The 21,773-nt window shown below is 36.0% G+C and overlaps 1 protein-coding gene across 4 annotated transcripts in view; it reads left to right on the forward strand.

Annotated features, from left to right (window-relative positions):
- Nucleotides 1-2,348: 2,348 nt before the first annotated feature.
- Nucleotides 2,349-21,773, forward strand: part of LOC142344261 (serine/threonine-protein kinase Chk1-like) — a 31,849-nt gene continuing 12,424 nt past the window's right edge. For 3 of the 4 annotated variants that reach the window (XR_012759256.1, XM_075395829.1, XM_075395831.1), the window contains exons 1-3: nt 2,349-2,372; nt 5,777-5,870; nt 17,690-17,851. Coding sequence is in view for 3 of the 4 variants with exons in the window: in XM_075395829.1 (XP_075251944.1) it covers nt 17,755-17,851 (97 nt within the window). In the remaining variant the exon portion in view is untranslated. The remainder of the gene's footprint in view (nt 2,373-5,776; nt 5,871-17,689; nt 17,852-21,773) is intronic. The other variant, XM_075395830.1, reaches the window with a different exon arrangement.

Below are 21,773 nucleotides of genomic sequence, written 5' to 3' on the forward strand. Positions count from 1 at the left end.
GGTTCATTGTGTACAAACCAAGTGTGAATAGGTTGGTAAGCAAAAAGTTCATTAAAAAGCCTCCAGTGCCAAAGATGCTAAATGTGTTATAATACATTTTCTTTCTTTAATGAGATTTTTCTGTGGCTCCCTTCATTTTGAGTTATTATAAGGTAGCAATTACCAAAAAGCCATCTGTCAGATATCAATTGAGAATGAGAGAACATTTAGTCACTGCCAAAAAATCAATAATGCGTTAAGTGCGCTCCTTCTAGAGCTCAGTAAGACACCGACTCTAGTCATCAGAGAAACCAAAAAGCCCCACGCTCAAGCTAAGACTAGATTTCCTGATGATCATTCTGCAAGGGTCTTGCAAGAGTTAGTCGCTTATCTTTCAAAATTGTTGCAAAATCAGACGCTGCTCTTGCAAGAATCTTACAAGATCGACGCTTATCTTGCATATCCGACTAATATCTTGAAAGATCTTGCAAGATAGCCGTCGGTAATAGACTAGGGTAATTACCCTCTCATTCGTATACGAATTTTTTCATTTAATTTTTGTTGTCTTGGAAAAAAAGTATTAAAAATTGATGTTTTTTCTCAGACAAGGGCCAACTTTTGAATTATAAATACATTTAAAAGTAGTATCACTTGTTCTCATCGCGTCAGAAGAAATAATAACCAGGAGAATACAATGGGAAAATTGGGTCTAAGTCCCTCCAACCGCTTAAGTCGGCATAACACTATGCCCTCCAAACGCTCCAGCCACTTTTTTTTACACTGTAACATACCATAAAGGAACGCTGGCGGTTGGGTGGGCGTTTCGGGTTTGGGTGAGGTGGAGAGGGTGGGTAGAGCGAGACCCAATAGTTCAAAAATACCTTTTTTCTTTTTATGTATTGTTACTGATTTTTTTATGTCTTGTGAAACAAGATAAAATTGAATCAGTGTATTTTTTCGAGAATAATGAGGCGTGAAAAACTTCTCGCGAACTGGAATCAAAAGAATCTTCTAGAGCAAAAGGCCAAGCGAAACTTTTTCACACACACACACCATTACAATAATTGCTGCGAACTTCGTTCGAGAGCAGTAAAATTTTTTTATTCTTTGCGTACAAAAGTGACAAGCTGAATGCCTCAGATAGCAAACTACAGTGCCTTAACGACGGCTATCTACGATGATCTCGCGCGAATTGCGCAGATTATGTATTACAAGCCTCCATTTTGTAAGAATCATGCTAGATAACCGTCAGTCTTACCAGACCCTCGCTTGATCAGAGTCCAACTCGTGCTAGTATTTTGCAAATCTTTCCCATTATAGCCCCCACCCTAGTGTTCTGATAACGTATTCCACCCCCTCCCCAATCATATTAAACGTACAATAACGGTGTGTTTTTATTTTTGTGGGTGTTAGTTGTTATGGAAAAGGCGCGAATTGCGAGTAGTGCCTGTTCACTGTAGTTTTAATCTACCTATTTATGTACTTCTAAGGTGTCACAATCTGGTCACAGTATCACAAGATGGGCTGGCTACTTCAATTTTTACAGAGAACTCAGGGTGCAGGCCGAGAGTATGACCAGTATGCGTTAGAAAACCAAAAGTACCATTTCATCGGTCACTAAAGCTTCGAAGCAGAGAGCTTAGTTTGGAAAAAGGAACTTAGACTAGAAGAAGTAGGGCACTAAATTTAGGGCAAAAAATTAGACTGAATGAAAAATCTATTTTTTGACACTTGCTGTATCGTTGTCGGAGACGGAGACGTTTGCTTTATTACAACTTCTGTATATTTTAAAGACTTTTATTTCATTGATCTGCAAAATTGTACTCTTAACTTCAATTTCAAATGATAGTCAACGCTTTCGTATCCGCCGTTGGATCTCTAAATATGTTAAAACATCCTTTAGAGCAACCGCTCTCGTGCCACGGCACTAAGTCCATCAAGCGACTAAGATTTTGTCCTAACGTATTTAGAGGAACAAAGGGTATGGAAATGTTGACTTTCATTTGAAAAAAGATGTTAAGAGTACAATTTTGCGGATTAGAGAAAGAAAAAATTTTCTGCTTAAAAATATATATGAAATAAACCAAACGTATTTCATAGCGAGGCAGCCGATTATTTTTAGTGGTTTGATTCAAATCTCAAAATTGAGATTTCTAACTAAGTCTTAATTTTTGCCCTAAATTTAGTGTCCTAGTGTCCTTCAAGACCAAGTTAAATCATTCTAACTTAGTTGTCTGCAGCGAAGTTTTAGTTACCGATGAAAACTTACCCAGGGATCTCTAATAGGCATCAAATTAAATGCCCAGGCTTCAAAATTTGCGAAAAAACATTTTTCTGGTTTTGTGCGGTCGAATGTCAGAAAAAAACAACTCAGAAGTAACCAAGGAGGCACTGTTAGCTGAAAACTTTTTAATAGTTGGATCTTGTAGAGTTTTTGGGTCTTCCTATTATAGCCCTTCCACTGACAAAATTATATTACCACATTATGGTATAATTACTATGAATGGGGGTTTTCCCATTATAACCCCCCATGAAATTATAGCCCCCCATTATGGTATAATTACTATGATTGGGGAGCTATAGGTTATCGGAGCACTAAACTGGGGGGGGGGCTATAATGGGAAAGACCCGAAGGGGGCTTATAGGTTATATGACCACTAAAATGATGGGAGGGGTATAATGGGAAAAACTCAAGTTTTTTTGCGATCTCATCCCTTATTTATAGGGTTTATTAAAAATGCCAATCTTTTCTGTTTTCTAAAATACAATTATAATTAAACTTTTTTTTATCATTACCTAAAGACGAGACACGAAATAGCACTATTTGGAACAAGGTTTAGCTTTAGGATCAACCATTTGACCAAGCTTAGTACTCATATAATTCCTACGATTCTTATAATTGTTATAATGCTTAAGTGACCTTTTTTTAACTTACGAAACGATAACAATCAATAAATGACGAGGAATTTATTGCAGACAAACTTTTATTGTCTTGTTATTCAACAGAAAAAACGAATTCTGTTGCTTAAAAACTGCTGGCTTGCAACAATTTATGTGCTGTTACACAGCATATCATATGAGAAGTGACATTACGCACCTGAAGGGGGTAAAAGTTCTGGATTTGTGGCCAATCTTTTATTGACCAGTGTAATTGCGCTACACTCTTCAAATCACTCCTGGGGATATAAAAAAGCACCACATGAACTAGAACTTCGACCTACGAACCTTAGGTGGTAGCTCTGACACGTGTGCATAAATTAAAATCAGAGAAGGTCTCGCATATAACAGGAAAAACAATTTCAAATGTTTTCGGCTCTATCAACCATTTTTGTATACACATTTTGCCCCAACTTGTTTTTTGTTTTTTTGTTCAATTGTATTTCCAATGAATTACTAAAAGGTGACACCTGATCTGTAACTTGGGGGCATAATGTTTAAGGTGACAATAACCGAAGCAGTCTCAAAAAGCTGTTCAATATTTTTAAAAAGTCCATCTTTGACATTAAAGTACTCAAAACTGCTGGCCTCAAAAGGCTATCTAACAAAAGCTGAGAGCACAAGCAAATAAATCAAATATTCAAAATCTAAATTGAATTCAGAAAATTTGCAAAAGTTGCTGAAACCATAGAAAACTTTGCCTTTAGTTTTTTTTTTTAAAAAAAGATAAAATTAACAAGGAAATGGCGTCCGCACTTCGAGAACGTAAAAAATTATTCAAACAAAACAATTTGAAAGCAAAGGTGACTGAAAGAATCGATGAATTGTGTTGTCACATAATGCGAGTCTTTCCCATTATAGCCCCCCCATGAAAATATAGCCCCCATTATGGTATGTTTAAAATGATTTGGGGGGGGGGGGGGGCTTTAGGTTATCTGACCAATAAGCTGGTGGGGGGGGAGGGGGGCTATGATGGGAAAGACCCCATAATGTTTTGATATGTAGCATTTTGTGTTTTTGTTGGCCTCCAGTTGAAGACTGGCTACCGCCCAATACTCATTGCCCAACACAACTGATGGCAAAAAAGTTTCAATTCAACAAACGTTAGCTAATTTCCAAATGCAATTAAAAGATAACGGGGTCAAAATATAAAACAGATACAATAATTGTTCAGGTATAAAATTTTTTTTAAAAAATCAGTTGTATACAGGAAAAAAACTGTATTGCTAAACAGGCAAAATTCTACTTTTTCAATCAATCCCCAAACTAGACTAACGCAAGTAAAAATTTTTAGTTTAGAATTTTAAGACAAAATTAGTGTTTCAGATTTTTGTGATATCCCGAAAACGCCAAAAATTTGAGGATATAATCTTAATGAGCATCAACCATAACAAGACTTTTTTTGATCTGTCTAACATCATTTGAATTTAATTGGGCAAGTTGAACCAACTGATTTAACATCCTCAATCTGAATAAATTCCAAAGATTTAGTGCAAACCATTTTTCCTCGCTATGGAATTTCTCTCATATTTATCAGTTCTCTTCCGCCTCAGCAAAAACCTCGCTTTGCTTAGAGCGTTCTGACCTAACGCTTAATCTGCATGGATCCGTATGCGTAAAAAGTTGACCTTAGAATTAAACGTCTGCGTGAGCAACCACAAATTGTGACGCAATTCATTTGATGTTTTTGTGTGCAATCATCAAAATGGTTGTTTTATGCTCACTGTAGCCATTACCTCAACCAATTCCATTGAAGCGGCAAGAATTATATTAAATGAAAATCTATGTTGCTCTTTTTTTGTTGCTTCTGTTTAACAGATACACGGTTTCCGACGAACCGATCTGCTTTTTTTTTCAGACCCTATGTTTCAATACCGTTTTCTGACAATTATTGATTACAGTTACGCTATTAAGTTTGGTGTTTTCCTTGGTTGTTTTTCTTGGTTCATTTGTTTTTCTTCATTAAATGATTGTTTTTTTTCAATATTCATTTGTAGAAACTGACAAATTCATAGGAAAGAGCATGGTCGGACGGACTGAAGAACAATTTCATTTGTTTGACTCGCAGTAAACTAATAGAAATTTTCAATGCTATTTTAAATTTTACCCTATTCTCCTCGTGTTGACCGTAAATCATTGTTGTCGTGCGCACATTAACTGATTAATACGATGACAAGCCAAAAAATTTTTGGAAATCAATTTTCATTTTTCTGTATCCTTTTTTAGTGCCCGAAAAAAAGCTATTAAATTTACTCACAGTCGTAATATCAATTTTATTAAATAAAATTTTAGGAACAATTTGGGCGCACAAAATGCATATTTTAGCATAATTTAATTGGTCAAGAGTAAAAATTGTCAAAATAGTGAAAGACACTGAAAACTTCAAGCATCATTTTTCATCGAGAAATCAAAATCTAAACATTTTTTTTGCACAAATTGATGCAGTTTTTTAGAACTCTCTATTGGTACCACTTCTGAATCTTTCTGCAAAAGACATTGGTCGGCCAAATAATGGGCGTGACGTGAATATTTTCAACAATCCCCCCCCCCCCCGTTTCGGGAAAAGGGACGAATTGTTGAAAAGATTATGTAACATTTCTAACCATATTTCATGAAGGGTGAAGGGTTGGGGAAAAATAACAATGAGAGATCTCGCAAAAGAACATAGATGAGAACTAAAAAAACCTGTTGATGCCGTTTTAAGCGATTAAAGATGCGGCTATGCGGGTAACTTTTAATTTTTAGGGCAAATGTTTCACAACTATCTTTTTTAAAATCTAATTGAAATTTTTTGATGGAACTATTGTTGCTTTAATGTTGAACCTAACAAGCCAACCATCATCAGCTGACAACTTTCAAGTGTGAATATTTCCTAATTGAACAATAAAGAAACCTAATTGAACAAAGTACAGCAGACGGCAAAATACAAAATAGATTTAACAACCAGGCAAGCGGTATTGATTCAAATCAGACTAGCGAATTGTTTCCTTACCCTATGAACAAAACTTCTATTATAAAGAGATTTTGGAACCGATATCAAAATTTACACTGGTTAGACGACCCAGCGACATTTTGTGCGTTCAGATTTTTCGACCAATCATTATTAGGTCGCGGATGAAATGTCGCAGCCAAACATGAAATCAGATAACCATGAATTTTTTGTAAGATGTTTTGTTACGTTGTGATATCATACCATCATTTCCTTAAGCGTGGAAGGTTGTGGTCTTTCCCATTATAGCCCCCAAGAAAATGTATCCGCCCATTATAGGATTACTACCATGAATGAGGGGCTATACGTTGTAATGGGTGGCTATGTGTTGTATTGCACACCATTTGTAATGGTTGAACGAAGTAGTGATATTTTGACCAATCAGATTTTCCGACCAATCAGAATTAAGCCACCGCTAAGTTTATCACTTTTTCTTTACAACTAAATCCCCCTGTTGGCCAATATTAGGCTAGTGAATAATTTTGCACTGATAATGGATTGTGGATAATCCTGGGTTGATATTAAGTTTTAAACATAGAACTTTCATATTATGGAACCTTGATTTCATAAATCAAAAAAGTTTTAAAAGTTGTTGAAACTACATTTTCCCCATAAATGAAAGTTCTATGACTAAAACTTTTCCATAACTGGAAGTTCTATGACTACAACTTGTCCAAAAAATGGTAGATATATGCTTACTACTTTTCCCTAACAACATTCAGGTGGCAATTAAAGAATCTTGGTTTTTTCGTGAGGCATCATGAGCTATTTAAACTACAAGGTAAAACAGTTTCACACGTTTTCCTGCAGAATAAGCAAAAATGGAGGGTCTTTATTCTCAAGAACTGATTTAGCTAAATCCTAAAATCCCGGGTAGGTCAAAAATTTTCATAGCACATTGAAAAAACAAGCAAAGCACACAATTAATATAAAGCACATCGGAAAAGGTCGCTGTAAAGCTAGAAGTTCGGCACTATAATAATATTCGGCACTATAATGTCTCAAACAACCTACCTACAACACAGAATGTGATCCAACTTCGAACAATTCTAAATTAGTGCAGTATTGCATGAGTTGAATAATGTGAAAGACAAGAGAATTTGTTGTACAATGTTATTAGTCCCTTCTCTTTTTTTGACGAGTTTGCACAAACATCACTTCAAAGTCATTAGGAGCATTTTAACTAAAGCAAAATTTTCGTTATACAATCTTATGTACATATTGATGGTCAGCTGTAGTAAAAAAATTTTGCGCCCCAAAGCTGTTCTTTTTCTTTGCCAATTAGTTTTGAGAAAAAAATTACACCTTTGGGGAGATATTGAAAAAAACCGGGCCCTTTAATAGTTAGGGACTTTTGTCAACTTTTGATAAAGTGCTAGATCCATCCCAAAAGTGTTTGAAGTTTCTTCTCACAAATGCGCGTAGCATACAAAATAAATAAGAAGAAGTTTCGAAATTGCTTCAACAACTAGACTCGCAAACCATACTTATAGTAACCGAAACATGGATTTCCGAGCAGCAGGATAAAAATTTCAAAATTAGTAATAAATATCTTTTCCTACAAAATGCGCGATCGAAACAAACGAGAGTCCAGCGAGGTAGGGGTGTTCGAGTTTGGATCCCCAGACACTTCAATGTTAAACGTAAGAAAAAATTTGACGTAGTTAATGCAAATTTTTTTAATCAATTTTGCTCGAAATTAATGAACCTCTGAAAGATAAATGTTTGTTGAATATTTCGTACAATCCGGGTAAAAAATTTGCCGTTTTTTTCTTGAAAGAGTTGAGTGCTGAAGTATCTAATGCATTTCCTTAACTGACAATCTTCTTCCATTTGGTTACTACAACATTGACAATTCATAAAAAAGAGAAAGAATTACTTGATAACTTTACAGCAGGTCTGGCACTTAGCCCAACAAATGTGGACACTTCCACTCACATCAGCAAAACTAATCAATCTCTCATCGATCATTGCTTCATGACAAAAAATCAAATTGTAGAATGGAAAGCTTGTTTGCCTTCCATTGAGGTTGACCACAACATCATAATTTATCAGAGTAATTTAGAAAAGATAGGAAGGCGAAGATAGATATTTTTTTAAAGAAACGTGATATTTTTCTCTGAGGAGAAATTCAACAGGGATGAGTCTTTTGCGGACTGGCGACATATGTGTAAACAGAAAAAATTTGATGAAATGTTTAGATAAATTTAATGAAAATTTTCAAAGTATACTTGATCAACATGCACCTATACAGGTCTGTGATTCCTCAATGAAACAAAACAAAAAAGTGATAAACCATGGGAATCCAGGGAACTCAAAAAATTTATAGCAGAAAAACATCATTTGTTTAATCAATACAGATTTTCTCAAAACTACAATGTTTCCGGCGAGTTCGAAGAATGCTGTAACCTAAATAACCGAAAACTACGACTTGTACATCTTAAATATTCTGTTGATTTTTTTAAGCAATGTGCAACGTCGAAGCAGAAATGTAATTTCATCAATAAAAAATTAGGAAACCATAAACAAGTTATTAACGTGTCTTAAAGTGAAACACACGGAATCAAGACCAATGTCAAAAAAGCAATCCGCAACGTATTTAGTAAATCTTTTGTGGAAATGGGCAACAATTCTGGTGATTTCGTTCCTCGCAATATCCATGAGTTGGACCACTGTTCTAAAAAACTCAATTTTAGAGTATTGACCTTGAAAGACATCTACAAAACCATTGACAGTTTAGAAAGCAGTAAATCACGGGGTCCAGGATTTGTCAATGCGTGGGCTTTAAAGGCGGCGAAATACGCAATTGGTACTCATCTGCAAATTATTTTTAATCAATGTATTCAAAATAGTGTCTTTCCAACTATTCTAAAACATGCATTGTCACACCAATTCACAAGTGTGACACTATCGACCAATTTCGGTCCACGAACTTTTGCTAAGATTTTTGAGAAGCTCCTCTTTTTCCAAATGATGAATTACGTAAAAACAATCTGTTGAATAAAGAGCAAGTTGGATTCCAAAACAAAAAATCTTCAACAGATGCAGTATTGTTTTTTACAGAGACAGTAATAGAGAACCCTGAAAATGGGAAAAACACTGCAGCAATTAATTTAGACGTCGCAAAAGCATTCAATTCAATTTTGCGCAAAATATTTCATTAAAAACAGAGTGCTTCAACTTCTCTGAGCCTGCAGCTATTTTATTGAAATCTTTTCCCGAAAATAGATCACAATGTGGAAGGAAAATAGGCTCCGAGGTCTCACAGCACATTTTCGTTATTCGCGGAGTACCGCAGGCGCTGTATTAGGACCCCTAATTTTTCTTTTATACGTTAACGATTTTCAGAAAAAATCAAAGGTGACTTTAAGTTTGTTCAATTTGCAGACGATACTAGTATTTTATGTCGATATGAACCCGGAGAAACAATTGCAACAAAAGCTGAAAAAAATTGATGCAGACGCACAGTTGCTTGATGGAAATACAATTCAGTTTGAATGCTGACAAAACAGAAATATTTTTTTTTCTTTTGACGTTTTAGTTACTTTTGACGGAAAGTCAAAAAAATCTGCTGAGAGTTGTCGTTATCTTCACTCAAAATCGACATTTGAAGCACATCTAAAAAGGGTTTCAAAAAAATTGGCGGCCACCATTGGCTCACTATGTCTGGTGATAAACCATATATTTTTGGAAGTAAGGCTGCAATTTTTCAAAGCTTTAGTCCCGTCTGATTTGCCATTCAGTGGAGTTCATTTACAAACTTTGTTAGCGAAAAACTTACAGCGTACATATTGAAAGATTAATTGGGGCATAAAAATTGTTATATTTGTCGCAAAAATTGATCATTATCGTGGTATCTTTCTCAAATAGCATGTCCTACTAGCTGAAATAATTATTTCAAAGTTTAATATATCGAAACTCCACACAGACGTGAATCAGAGGATATTATCAGAAACATTTAAAAAATGTGCAAACCGCCTACAGTTAAAACAGAGCAAACGGACAAAACAGCAGACAATAGGAACACAAAAGTGTACTAGCAGAGTAAAGGATCTTTGTTTTTAAAGAGCATACAAAAAAGGAATAAGTTGCCCTTTAACGTAAGAGCGACGGAGAACAAAACATTTTTCAAAAGAACTTTAACAGAGTTTTTGCAACGTCAGCATGAAAATTTTCCAATAGATAGAGAGTTATGATCATTTGTGTCATATTTTTATATATAGTGGAACGAACAGCTTAATGGGTAACATCAATTAATAACCAGAAGATTAATTTATAATTTTGATTTTTTCAATAAAAGTTCCCGATTATTCTGAAGCCATGTAAAATTTAAACTTTCGGTTATGTTTTTAACTTACATGTTTGAAAGAAAAAACATATGGATGGACATTTAACAAAAAACCGTTTTTTTAAAAAGAACATTTTGCCCACCAAAATTTAACCAAAGACGGCAAACGAAACAACTTGGTGCCTTACAATCATTGTGGAAAGAAGGCACCTCCAAAACAGCATAGGTGACATTGAACAATTCCTTGATCCAGAAGGTCCTATTATTTTTTTTTTTAAAAAAAAAAAACATTTTTCTTCATGAGAAAAATTTGACAAAATAGCAAAACTTGACTTCATTTATCACTTATGGTAAATTTGATTAATCCACGGCCAACATCAGCCTAACGCTTTTGTTATATCACAAAACAGTTTTTCTCTCAGGCATAAGCAGTAAGTTTTATCTCACAGGTGATCTCATTTAAAACACTGATTTCCAGAAAAATGATTCAATAAATATTTTTTTTCTATTTCATTTTGCATAAGTTTTGTGTGTTTAGTTTACTAGGCATAAAAAAATTTCATAAAGACGCATTACTTTAAAATGGGCTGCAAATAAGCACTTAAATTTAATTTTGTTTTATGAAGTTTATGGCTACGACTTTTCAATAACATAATGCAAAAAGTTGTCATCTGAGGCTCAGATTTCAGTTGACTGTAGAAAAATTACTGGCAAATCTCAAAATTGGACTGTCTAAATTATAGGTAGGCGAATTTTTTTTGTATGAAATACTATGACTACAACTTTTTCATAAATACGGTATGACTGAAAAGTAATAGTTTCCGATTTTTTGCTCACTAAGTTTATGAAACACTTTATTTGGCGTTTGTTTAACCCTTTAAAATCACATTAAAATCGGTTGCTAATAAGCACTCAATTTTTTTTATGAAGTTTTATGACTTCAATTTTTCCATAACATAATGCAAAAATTGATCATCTGAGGTTCAGATTTCAGCTGACTGTAGAATAAGCAATTTCCGAAACGTCTCACAATTTTGGTGACTAAATTTTTGGCAGACAAAATTTTTTGTATGAAATTCTATTACTAGAGTTTTTTCATAGTGATGTTTTCAAAGAAACATCAAGAAACTTAGAAGTTTTCTTTAATAAAGTTTCAAAGAACGAAAGATGAACTTACCTGACGGACTTTATTGCTATGTCGATAAGTAATGGCTACAAAACTAAACTAAAACCTAATTTTGTTTTGGCGCTATCATTATCTTATTGAACTATCAATCATATGTCAGAAGCAAATTCTCCCAACAACCCAACAACAGAAACCTGATTCTAACATCCACCGACCTCCAAATAATGAACTCGATTGAACCCACGCCATATATGATTCTCTTGAAATGTTGATGAAAATAGAAAATCCCCTCTGGGATTCGGAGTTAAGATCTATTCACATGCCAATCATGTAAAATATTTTCTGCTAATCTAAATTTTCTCTGTATGTTTTCGCATAGATAACTACTATAAATACAAGCTAATTTTTTATTATTTTCAGTTCAAAATATAATTTAAAATTCAACTTATTGAATTCTTTTACCCGTGTTATCGGCCACGACAATGGTGTCCAGACCAGCTACAGACAGACAAATTTTGGACCTACAGAATGCAGAATAACCTACTGCGTGGATTATGTCTTTTGTGGCGAAATGTCGCGCAGAGAAGAAGGAGGACAAGGTCAACTACGATGGTACTCTACAGGACCTACAGGTGACCAATCTCTTCCTTAGTATGTGCGGGCAAGATGCAATTATTAAACTTAGGAGCCTAATGTGTCCTAGGAATTTGATAGACACTCCGTATAAAGACATCAGATTGGCGATTCAAAAATATATTTCAACTAAAGAGAGAGAGAGTAGTAACGGCAGAAAGGGCTAAATTTCTGTCCGTATACAAGGTGTACGGGAGCCAGATGACATTTTCCTAGCACGTCTTAGAGAAGAAGCCCGCTATTGTGACCTCGAATAACTGAAAACAGTGGCCTACCCCGAAGAGGAGTTGGTAAAAATAAAGTTTATCTCAGGTTTGAGGTACCCTGAAGCAAAACTTAGACTACCAGACGGTATTGAAGCAAAACCAGCAATGTCGGTTACTGAAATGACCGAGAATTTACCGTTAAGAAGTGAAGCAATGACTTTTGCAAGTTCTTTATCAGTTAATAAGCACCTTAATGTGAAAGAAGAAGTTGGTTTCAACTTCAAAAGGACGTTTCGAAAACCAATTAAGAAAGTTACGTCTAATAAAAGCAACAACATGTGCACTAGGTGTGGAGGTAAGCCACACTCTAGTAGATCCTGTCCAGCGCTAAGTAAAAAATGCAACACCAGTGAAAAAGTGGGAAACTTCTCAAAAATTAGTAGAAGCCAACCCCAACCAAATTCAGGTAAGTACAATAAACAGAATAACTTTTGCCAAGAAGAAAATGTTTCCTCAGAGCAAGCATCTCCAGCATCGGAGATGGGAATGTTTTATACTAAAGAAGAAATCTTTAGCATGTCTGTGATATGGGAATATATCTCAATAAATAACTGCAAAGTAAAAATGCAGGTAGACACAGGTGCAGATAGCACAGTGATATCATCAAAAATGTGGACTGAGTTTGTTAGACCTCAGTTGGATGGTAAGATAAGACATCTCGGAGCTAATGATGGTCATCAATCAACGCTACTGGGATCTTTTACTTGTGACGTTGAGTGGAACGGAAGCAGGCTCACGCAAAAACAACTAGCGGTTGTGCAGTCTGATAAAGTTGGACTACTTGGTGGAGACCTTCTACCCAAGCACGGTGTGAACAACATCACAGCTGAGCACCTACCTGCTGTGAAGGGTTACAAAACTCATGTGAAGTTGATACCAAGAACACAGCCAATGTTCTGTAAAGCCAGAAAAATACCTCTACCTCTTCAAGACAAGGTCAAAGAGAAGCTGGTACAAATGGTCAGACAAGGAATCCTTGAACCGGTACAGCCAAGAGGAGTCACTAATGCATCTCCAGTGGTGTGGCAGAGAAAGAAGAGTGGAGAACAGCGACTTTGCGTGGACTTGAAAGTGCACATCAATGGCAAGGTCAGTGGATGAGGACTACCCAATACCAGACATGGAGACAATCTTCCACAAACTACATGAGGCCTCATACTTCGGCAAAATTGACCTCTCAGATGCCTGCTATCAAATTGAACTTGACGAAGAAGCAAAAGATATATGCACAATCCAAACATCTCAGGGATTGTTCAAAATGTGCCGACTACCTCAGAGATTGAAAAACTTTTCTTCAATCTTCCAGAATTGAATAAAATCAACACTCAAAGGAATCAAAGGTGTTGTGATCTTTCAAGACGATGTATTGGTGTATGGAAATAGCAAGGAGCAGTTCGACAAGAGAATGCTTGCAGTCAAGAGTCGACTACGTGTGAAAAATTTTACTATTAATGAGAAAAAATCTAACTCAAAACCAGTCGATAGCGTTAGTTTTTTGGGATACTCCATGTCAAAGGAGGGAATAGCACCAGATCCCAAACATGTTAAAAAAATAAAAAACTCAAAAGCACCAACTAACAACAAACAACTCGAATCGTTTGTCGGGCTAGCTAATTTTTACGGAAGAATGACTCCTGATTTTGCAACAAAAATGCTACCCTTAAATAACATGAGAAATAGCGATTTCTCATGGGGCAAAATGCAACAACCAGCCTTTGAAGACATAAAAATGAATTATGTGCTGACCCACTAGTAGAGCCATATAGTCTACAAAAAGAAGCAATAGTTACTACTGACGCCTCTGAAAAAGCCTTTGGCGGGGTTCTTTCGCAAGAAGGACATCCAGTCATGTATGTATCGAGAAAATTGAATGCAGCGGAGCAAAACTACTCGAACACAGAGCGGGAAGCACTGGCAATTGTGTTTGTGGTCACAATACTAAAACAATTCCTTCTTGGAAGACGATTTACCCTACAGACTGACCACAAACCACTCAATTATCTCTTTGCACCAGACGAGGAGATCCCGAAGACAGCATCGGCGAGAATCGCAAGATGGACAATAGCTCTAAAGGGTTTTGACTATGAGTTGAAGTACACGCCAGGAGAGCAAATACCCCATTGAAATGCTTTGAGCAGAATGGATTTTGACGAAGATGAATCGGACAACGATCGAGTGTGCTTCGCAATCAATAATATCTACTTTGCCCAGAGTGATTTGGTGACCCAAGTGGAAATCAAAACTGAACTTGGAACAACCAGACCCTTCCAGGACATAAGGAAACGAATCAAAAGCGGCAGTTGGAAACAATGTTCAGAAGCGGAAAAAGGATTCGAACAACAGAAAGATGAACTTTCTTTACATAATGGAATCATCGTCAGAGTTGTTGTTCCTTTCATTCCACCCAAACTACGACACTTGGTAATGGCAAAAGCGAATGAGACACATCCCGGGAAGAATGGAGCTGAGGCATCAGTCAGAATGATAGCATGATGGACTGGCATTACCCAGGACATTCAACACTTTGTTAATAAATGTAAGAATTGTCAAATGAATAGGCCTAGCCTGGGAAAAACAGTCTCTACGTGCCTAGAAGCCGACGATTGGGAACGGCTCCACATGGACTGGGGCTATGTTAGGGACCAAGGCAATATCTTAGTAATTGTTGATGCCTGGTTCTGGTTGGATAGAAGCCTTCCCCGCGGGAAATAGAACATTAGGAACAGTTAAAATATATTTTAGTCAAATCTTTGCAAGATTCGGAATACCAAAATATTTAGTATCTGATAATGGTCCTGAATTTGTAAGTGGTGACCTTAAACAGTGGTGTGAATCACTGGCAATTAAGAAAATGGAATCACCCGACTATCGTCCAAGAGCTAATGGACTAGCTGAAAGAGCAGTTCAGACAGTGAAGCGGGCACTTCAAGCGTGTAGTCCCAACCTCAATGTGTCATTTGGAGCATATCTGCAAAAGGCACTGATGACAAATCGCAACACTTTAAAAACGAGGAGCAAAACTCCAGTTGAACTCTTGTTGGGACGCAGAGTGAGACTACCAGCAATAGCAGATTTCGACTGGTGCCAACCCATTCTATTCAAGGCCAACGAAAAGACAAAGATAGTTCCTGCTACCTTCATCATCAGGAAGGGCTTGAACACATCTTTCATACAGCCCGGAAACTCGGCACGAACTATTCTAGTGAGCGACAACCAAATTGCGAGACTAGACGAGGACAGTGTGAATACTGAACGAGCAGTGGAGGAGACCATATCTCAATCAGAACAACAAATTCAGAGCACAGATGTGGGACCTTCACTTCAAGATGAAGCTTCTGCAGCCACATCATCTGCAGAGCACCAACAACCCGAAACCTCAGAGCCTTCATGAACATCAAGAAGAAACAGAAAACAACCCGACAGATTTGGAGAACCTATACCCACAAACTTGCTTAAAAAAGGAGGGAGGATGTGATGGTTTCAAAGAAACATCAAGAAACATAGAAGTTTTCTTTATTAAAGTTTCAAAGAACGAAAGAAAAACTTACCTGACGAAAATTTTTGCTGTGTCGATAAGTAATGGCCACAAAACTAAACTCAATTCTAATTTTGTTTTGGCGCTATCTTATTGACCTATCAATCATTTGTCAGAAGCAAATTCTCTCACCAACAGAAACCTGATTCTAACATCCACCGACCTCCAGTTAATGAACTTGATTGTACCCACGCCATATATGATTCTCATGAAATGTTGATGAAAATAGAAAATCACCTCCGGGGTTCGGAGTTAAGATCTATTCACATGCCAATCATGTAAAATATTTTTTGCTAATCTAAATTTTCTCTGTATATTTTTGCATAGATAACTACTATAAATACAAGCTAATTTTTGTATATTTTCAACTTATTGAATTCTTTGACCCGTGTTATCGGACACGACATTCATAAATACGGCATCACTGAAAAGCAATAGTTTCCGATCTTTTGTTCACTAAGTTTTTGCGCTTTATTTGCGCTTTTATTTAGCCCTTTTCCTAATTTCCCTTTAAATTTGTTGAATCACAACTTTCATTTTATATAAGTTCTATGAGGAAAACTCTTCATAGAATTCAAAACATGAAATTGTAACTTTATAACTTTTTGAATTATGGGGTCAACACGGGATCACAAAGTAAAAAAATAACAGCATTAATTTATAAATAAAGGAAACACTTCAATGTTCGGTACAGATTTTTAAGGACTATCGTAGTCGAACAAGGAAGCTTAACATCCTCATAGTCTTGCAAGCTAATCAGTTATCTTAAAAAGGCTCTTATCATGGAAACTTAAATACAATTTTTCAAAAAAGTAAATTTATATCGTATCATTTAACGGTTTTTGTATTTAAGTGGTAACCTACTTGAGTTTTGATAGGAACTTTAATATGAACTTGGGGACGGTTATCTTGTAAGAATCTTTTAAGATGATGCCGAATATTGCACAATAATTGCAAAGATTCATCCCAGGCCTAGACCTCGACTTATGAAAAGACTTTAAAAGTCTAGTAGGGGGGGCCAATATTGACTGTAATTACACGGTCGAGGTCCCTAGTTAAAGTCGAGCTAATATCTTTTCATGGGTCGAGCTAAAGTCTTTTCATAACGAAGAAAGTCCAGCTAAGGTCTTTTCATGGGTCCAGCATTGGTCTTTTAATAACCAGCAAAGTCGAGTTAAGGTCTTTTAATGGGTCCACCATTAGTCTTTTCATAAGTCTGTTTTCTTTTTCAAAATTCAAAATTTTTTTATTTGTTTCCTGCTTCTGTACATACAGAAGCAGAACCGGAGCAAGACTAAATGGTTTTGCACCAGAGCAGTCCAACTTAAGAATCAGTTGGAAATCTGCCAAAAGCCTTAAGAATTTTGTCAAATCTTAAGATAAAGAGTTATTTCAGATCGAGTATATTACCACATTACTTGATTCAATGAAAACAGCTAGCTTAAGAGTATTGGTCCTAGTCCCATTAGCCATGAAAAAATTTCGGCGCTATTCAGTTTGATTTCCTTCCCAAAACTATGAGCTATCTTTTTAAAAAAATAATGCAGGTTTTTGAGGTATTTATGGTTCTTTTGAATCGTAAAAGGTGCATGATCATATATGCTGACTACGTTATATGCAATATTGCACGCAAAACTTTAATGGCAGAAAAACAGACTTATGAAAAGACTAATGATGGACCCATGAAAAGACTTTAACTCGACTTTGTTTGCAAACATTGTGTCGAGCTTAAGTCCAGCACAAATTTTGGGTCAAGCCAAAGTCTTTTGTAACATTTTGGGTCCAGCTAAAGTCTTTTGCAAAAAATCTGAGTCGAGCTAAAGTCCAGAATGCCTTAAAGTCCAGCTAAAGTCTTTTCATAGCTCAAATGAGTCCAGTATGGTCTTTTCATAGCACATTTTTGTCGAGCATTGTCTTTTCATGAGTCGAGGTCTAGACCTGGGATGCAAGAACCTGCGAGATTATTCGGTCCTTGTTCGACAAGAACAGCAGCAGTGAACAATGGCTGTGAACACTTTGAGTGACAAGCACAGAATTCAAAAGGAGAGGATTCTCAAGAACGGGTTTGAGTCCGGCTGGGATCTAGTCGATGTATTAGGTTGGTTTAATAGTAGACTTGGCTTGAATGTATTTGGGATTTATTCCGTTTGTGATGGTGCCCTCTCCCCTTGCACGCAATAGGAGGGGCTCCTTGTTAGCCGCAGCCACATAAAGATTCTTCCGCTCTTCTTACAACCCCAAATTCCGAGTCGAGGTTTCACAGCCATTCAACGGAAAATTATGTAAGATAAGCGGTGAATGCGGGAAATTTTGTAAGATAAGCGGTGAATGCGGTAAAATTACATAAATCAGGCGGTGAATTCGGTGAAAAAACCTTTATCACCTGGTAGCGGTGAAATTACATATATTCACCGCTTTGAAAAAAAGTATCCAAATTTTTAAGATCAGCGGTGAATGCGATGAAATTACTTGAAGTCATCGCTTATAAAACGCTTCGAATTGAATTTTGATCAACGAAGTTAAGATACCTTTATTAAAAGACGCACGAAAAATTTATCCACGAGTAATTAAACATCTTTTTAAAACTCTTTTAAGCGGTAAATTTATGTGACTTCACCTCTAGAGTAAGGGGTGAACTTTCAAAAAATCACCATATTTCACCGCTAAACTTTGTAATTTCACAACTAATCATACAAAAGTTCAACGCATACGTTTTACAAAAAGTTGACTAAGTTTGATTTAAATTCAAAACAAATAAGAGATTTATTAGTGAGAGCTTGCGCAGTGAAAGAAGAAGTTGCTGACATGCAGGGGGTGAGAGGTTGGAATCCGTGCAGGGACGGTAACTGTCGTAAGTGGTGAAATGTGGTGCATTTTTGTAACTCTAGCGGTGAACTTACATAATTTCACCGCAAAATTATATAGGAAATTAAAAAACTTTTCGCTCCTTAACTTACAAATTTTTCCCGATTTTTCCTCAACCCGGGATTCGAACTTTTGAATTCAACATCGTTATATAGCACGTTACTATTTAATAAAGTAGCACGTGCTCCTGTAGCACGGGGCGTGAAAGATATAAGCCCCTTAAGCTGGGGGGGGGGCAAAACAAAATAGATCCCATTTTTAAATACCGGAAGTCTGCGGTGCCAGAAGTTAAAATGCCACAAAAAATTTATCCACGAGTAATTATACTTCTTTTTAAAACTTTTTTAAGCGGTGAATTTATGTAACTTCACCGCTAGAGTAAGGGGTGTACTTTCAAAAAATCACCACATTTCACCGCTAAAATTTGTAATTTCACCGCTAATCTTATAAAAAAGTTCAACGCATATGTCTCACAATTTTGGTGACTAAGTTTTAGGCAGACAATTTTTTTTGTATTCAATTCTATGAGTACAATTTTTTTCATAAATACAGTATCACTGAAAAGCAATAGTTTTTTCTAATTTCTCTTTAAATTTGTTGAATCACAACATTCATTTTTTATAAGTTCTATGAGGACAACTTTTCATAGATTTCAATACATGAAATTGTAACTTTATAACCTTTTGAATTATGGGGTCAACACGGGATCACAAAGTAAAAAAATAACAGCAACAATTTATAAATAAAGGAAACACTTCAATGTTCGGTACAGATTTTTAAGGACTATTGTAGTCGAACAAGGAAGCTTAACATCCTCAGAGGCTTTAAAGTTAATCAGTTATCTTAAAAAGGCTCTTATTATGGAATCTTAAATACAAGGTTCTTCCGCTCTTCTTACAAACCCAAATTCCGACTTGAAGTTTCACAGCCATTCAACCCAAAATTATGTAAGATAAGCGGTGAATGCAGAAAATTTTGAAAGATAAGCGGTGAATGCGGTAAAATTACATAAATCAGGCGGTGAATTCGGTGAAAAAACCTTTATCACCTGGTAGCGGTGAAATTACTTATATTCACCGCTTTGAAAAAAAGTATCCAAATTATTTAAGATCAGCGCTGAATGCGATGAAAATACATAAAGTCACCGCTTATAAAACGCTTCGAATTGAATTTTGATCAACGAAGTTAAGATACCTTTATTAAAAGACGCACGAAAAATTTATCCACGAGTAATTAAACATCTTTTTAAAACTCTTTTAAGCGGTGAATTTATGTGCCTTCACAACTAGAGTGAGGGGTGAACTTTCAAAAAATCACCACATTTCACCGCTAAAATTTGTAATTTCACCGCTAAACTTTTTCCCGATTTTTTCCTCAACCCGGTATTCGAACTTTTGAATTCAACGTTGTTATATAGCACTTTAATATGTAATAAAGTAGCAGGTGCTCCTGTAGCACGGGGCGTGAAAGATATAAGCCCCTTAAACTGGGGGGTGCAAAACAGAATAGATCCCATTTTTAAATACCGGAAGTCTGCGGTGCCAGAATTTAAAATGCCACAAACAATTTATCCACGAGTAATTATACTTCTTTTTAAAACTTTTTTAAGCGGTGAATTTATGTAACTTCACCGCTAGAGTAAGGGTGTACTTTCAAAAAATCACCACACTTCACCGCTAAAATTTGTAATTTCACCGCTAATCTTACAAAAGTTCAACGCATACGTTTTACAAAAAGTTGACTAAGTTTGATTTAAATTCAAAACAAATAAGAGATTTATTAGTGAGAGCTTGCGCAGTGAAAGAAGAAGTTGCTGACATGCAGGGGGTGAGAGGTTGGAATCCGTGCAGGGACGGTAACTGTCGTAAGTGGTGAAATGTGGTGCATTTTTGTAACTCTAGCGGTGAACTTACATAATTTCACCGCAAAATTATATAGGAAATTAAAAAACTTTTCGCTCCTTAACTTACAAATTTTTCCCGATTTTTCCTCAACCCGGGATTCGAACTTTTGAATTCAACATCGTTATATAGCACGTTACTATTTAATAAAGTAGCACGTGCTCCTGTAGCACGGGGCGTGAAAGATATAAGCCCCTTAAGCTGGGGGGGGGGCAAAACAAAATAGATCCCATTTTTAAATACCGGAAGTCTGCGGTGCCAGAAGTTAAAATGCCACAAAAAATTTATCCACGAGTAATTAAACATCTTTTTAAAACTCTTTTAAGCGGTAAATTTATGTGACTTCACCTCTAGAGTAAGGGGTGAACTTTCAAAAAATCACCATATTTCACCGCTAAACTTTGTAATTTCACAACTAATCATACAAAAGTTCAACGCATACGTTTTACAAAAAGTTGACTAAGTTTGATTTAAATTCAAAACAAATAAGAGATTTATTAGTGAGAGCTTGCGCAGTGAAAGAAGAAGTTGCTGACATGCAGGGGGTGAGAGGTTGGAATCCGTGCAGGGACGGTAACTGTCGTAAGTGGTGAAATGTGGTGCATTTTTGTAACTCTAGCGGTGAACTTACATAATTTCACCGCAAAATTATATAGGAAATTAAAAAACTTTTCGCTCCTTAACTTACAAATTTTTCCCGATTTTTCCTCAACCCGGGATTCGAACTTTTGAATTCAACATCGTTATATAGCACGTTACTATTTAATAAAGTAGCACGTGCTCCTGTAGCACGGGGCGTGAAAGATATAAGCCCCTTAAGCTGGGGGGGGGGGCAAAACAAAATAGATCCCATTTTTAAATACCGGAAGTCTGCGGTGCCAGAAGTTAAAATGCCACAAAAAATTTATCCACGAGTAATTATACTTCTTTTTAAAACTTTTTTAAGCGGTGAATTTATGTAACTTCACCGCTAGAGTAAGGGGTGTACTTTCAAAAAATCACCACATTTCACCGCTAAAATTTGTAATTTCACCGCTAATCTTATAAAAAAGTTCAACGCATATGTCTCACAATTTTGGTGACTAAGTATTAGGCAGACAATTTTTTTTGTATTCAATTCTATGAGTACAATTTTTTTCATAAGTACAGTATCACTGAAAAGCAATAGTTTTTTCTAATTTCTCTTTAAATTTGTTGAATCACAACATTCATTTTTTATAAGTTCCATGAGGACAACTTTTCATAGATTTCAAT

Source organism: Convolutriloba macropyga, chromosome 8 (genome assembly GCF_964194025.1).
Source record: "Convolutriloba macropyga chromosome 8, txConMacr16.3, whole genome shotgun sequence".
Taxonomy (NCBI): Eukaryota; Metazoa; Xenacoelomorpha; order Acoela; family Convolutidae; genus Convolutriloba; species Convolutriloba macropyga.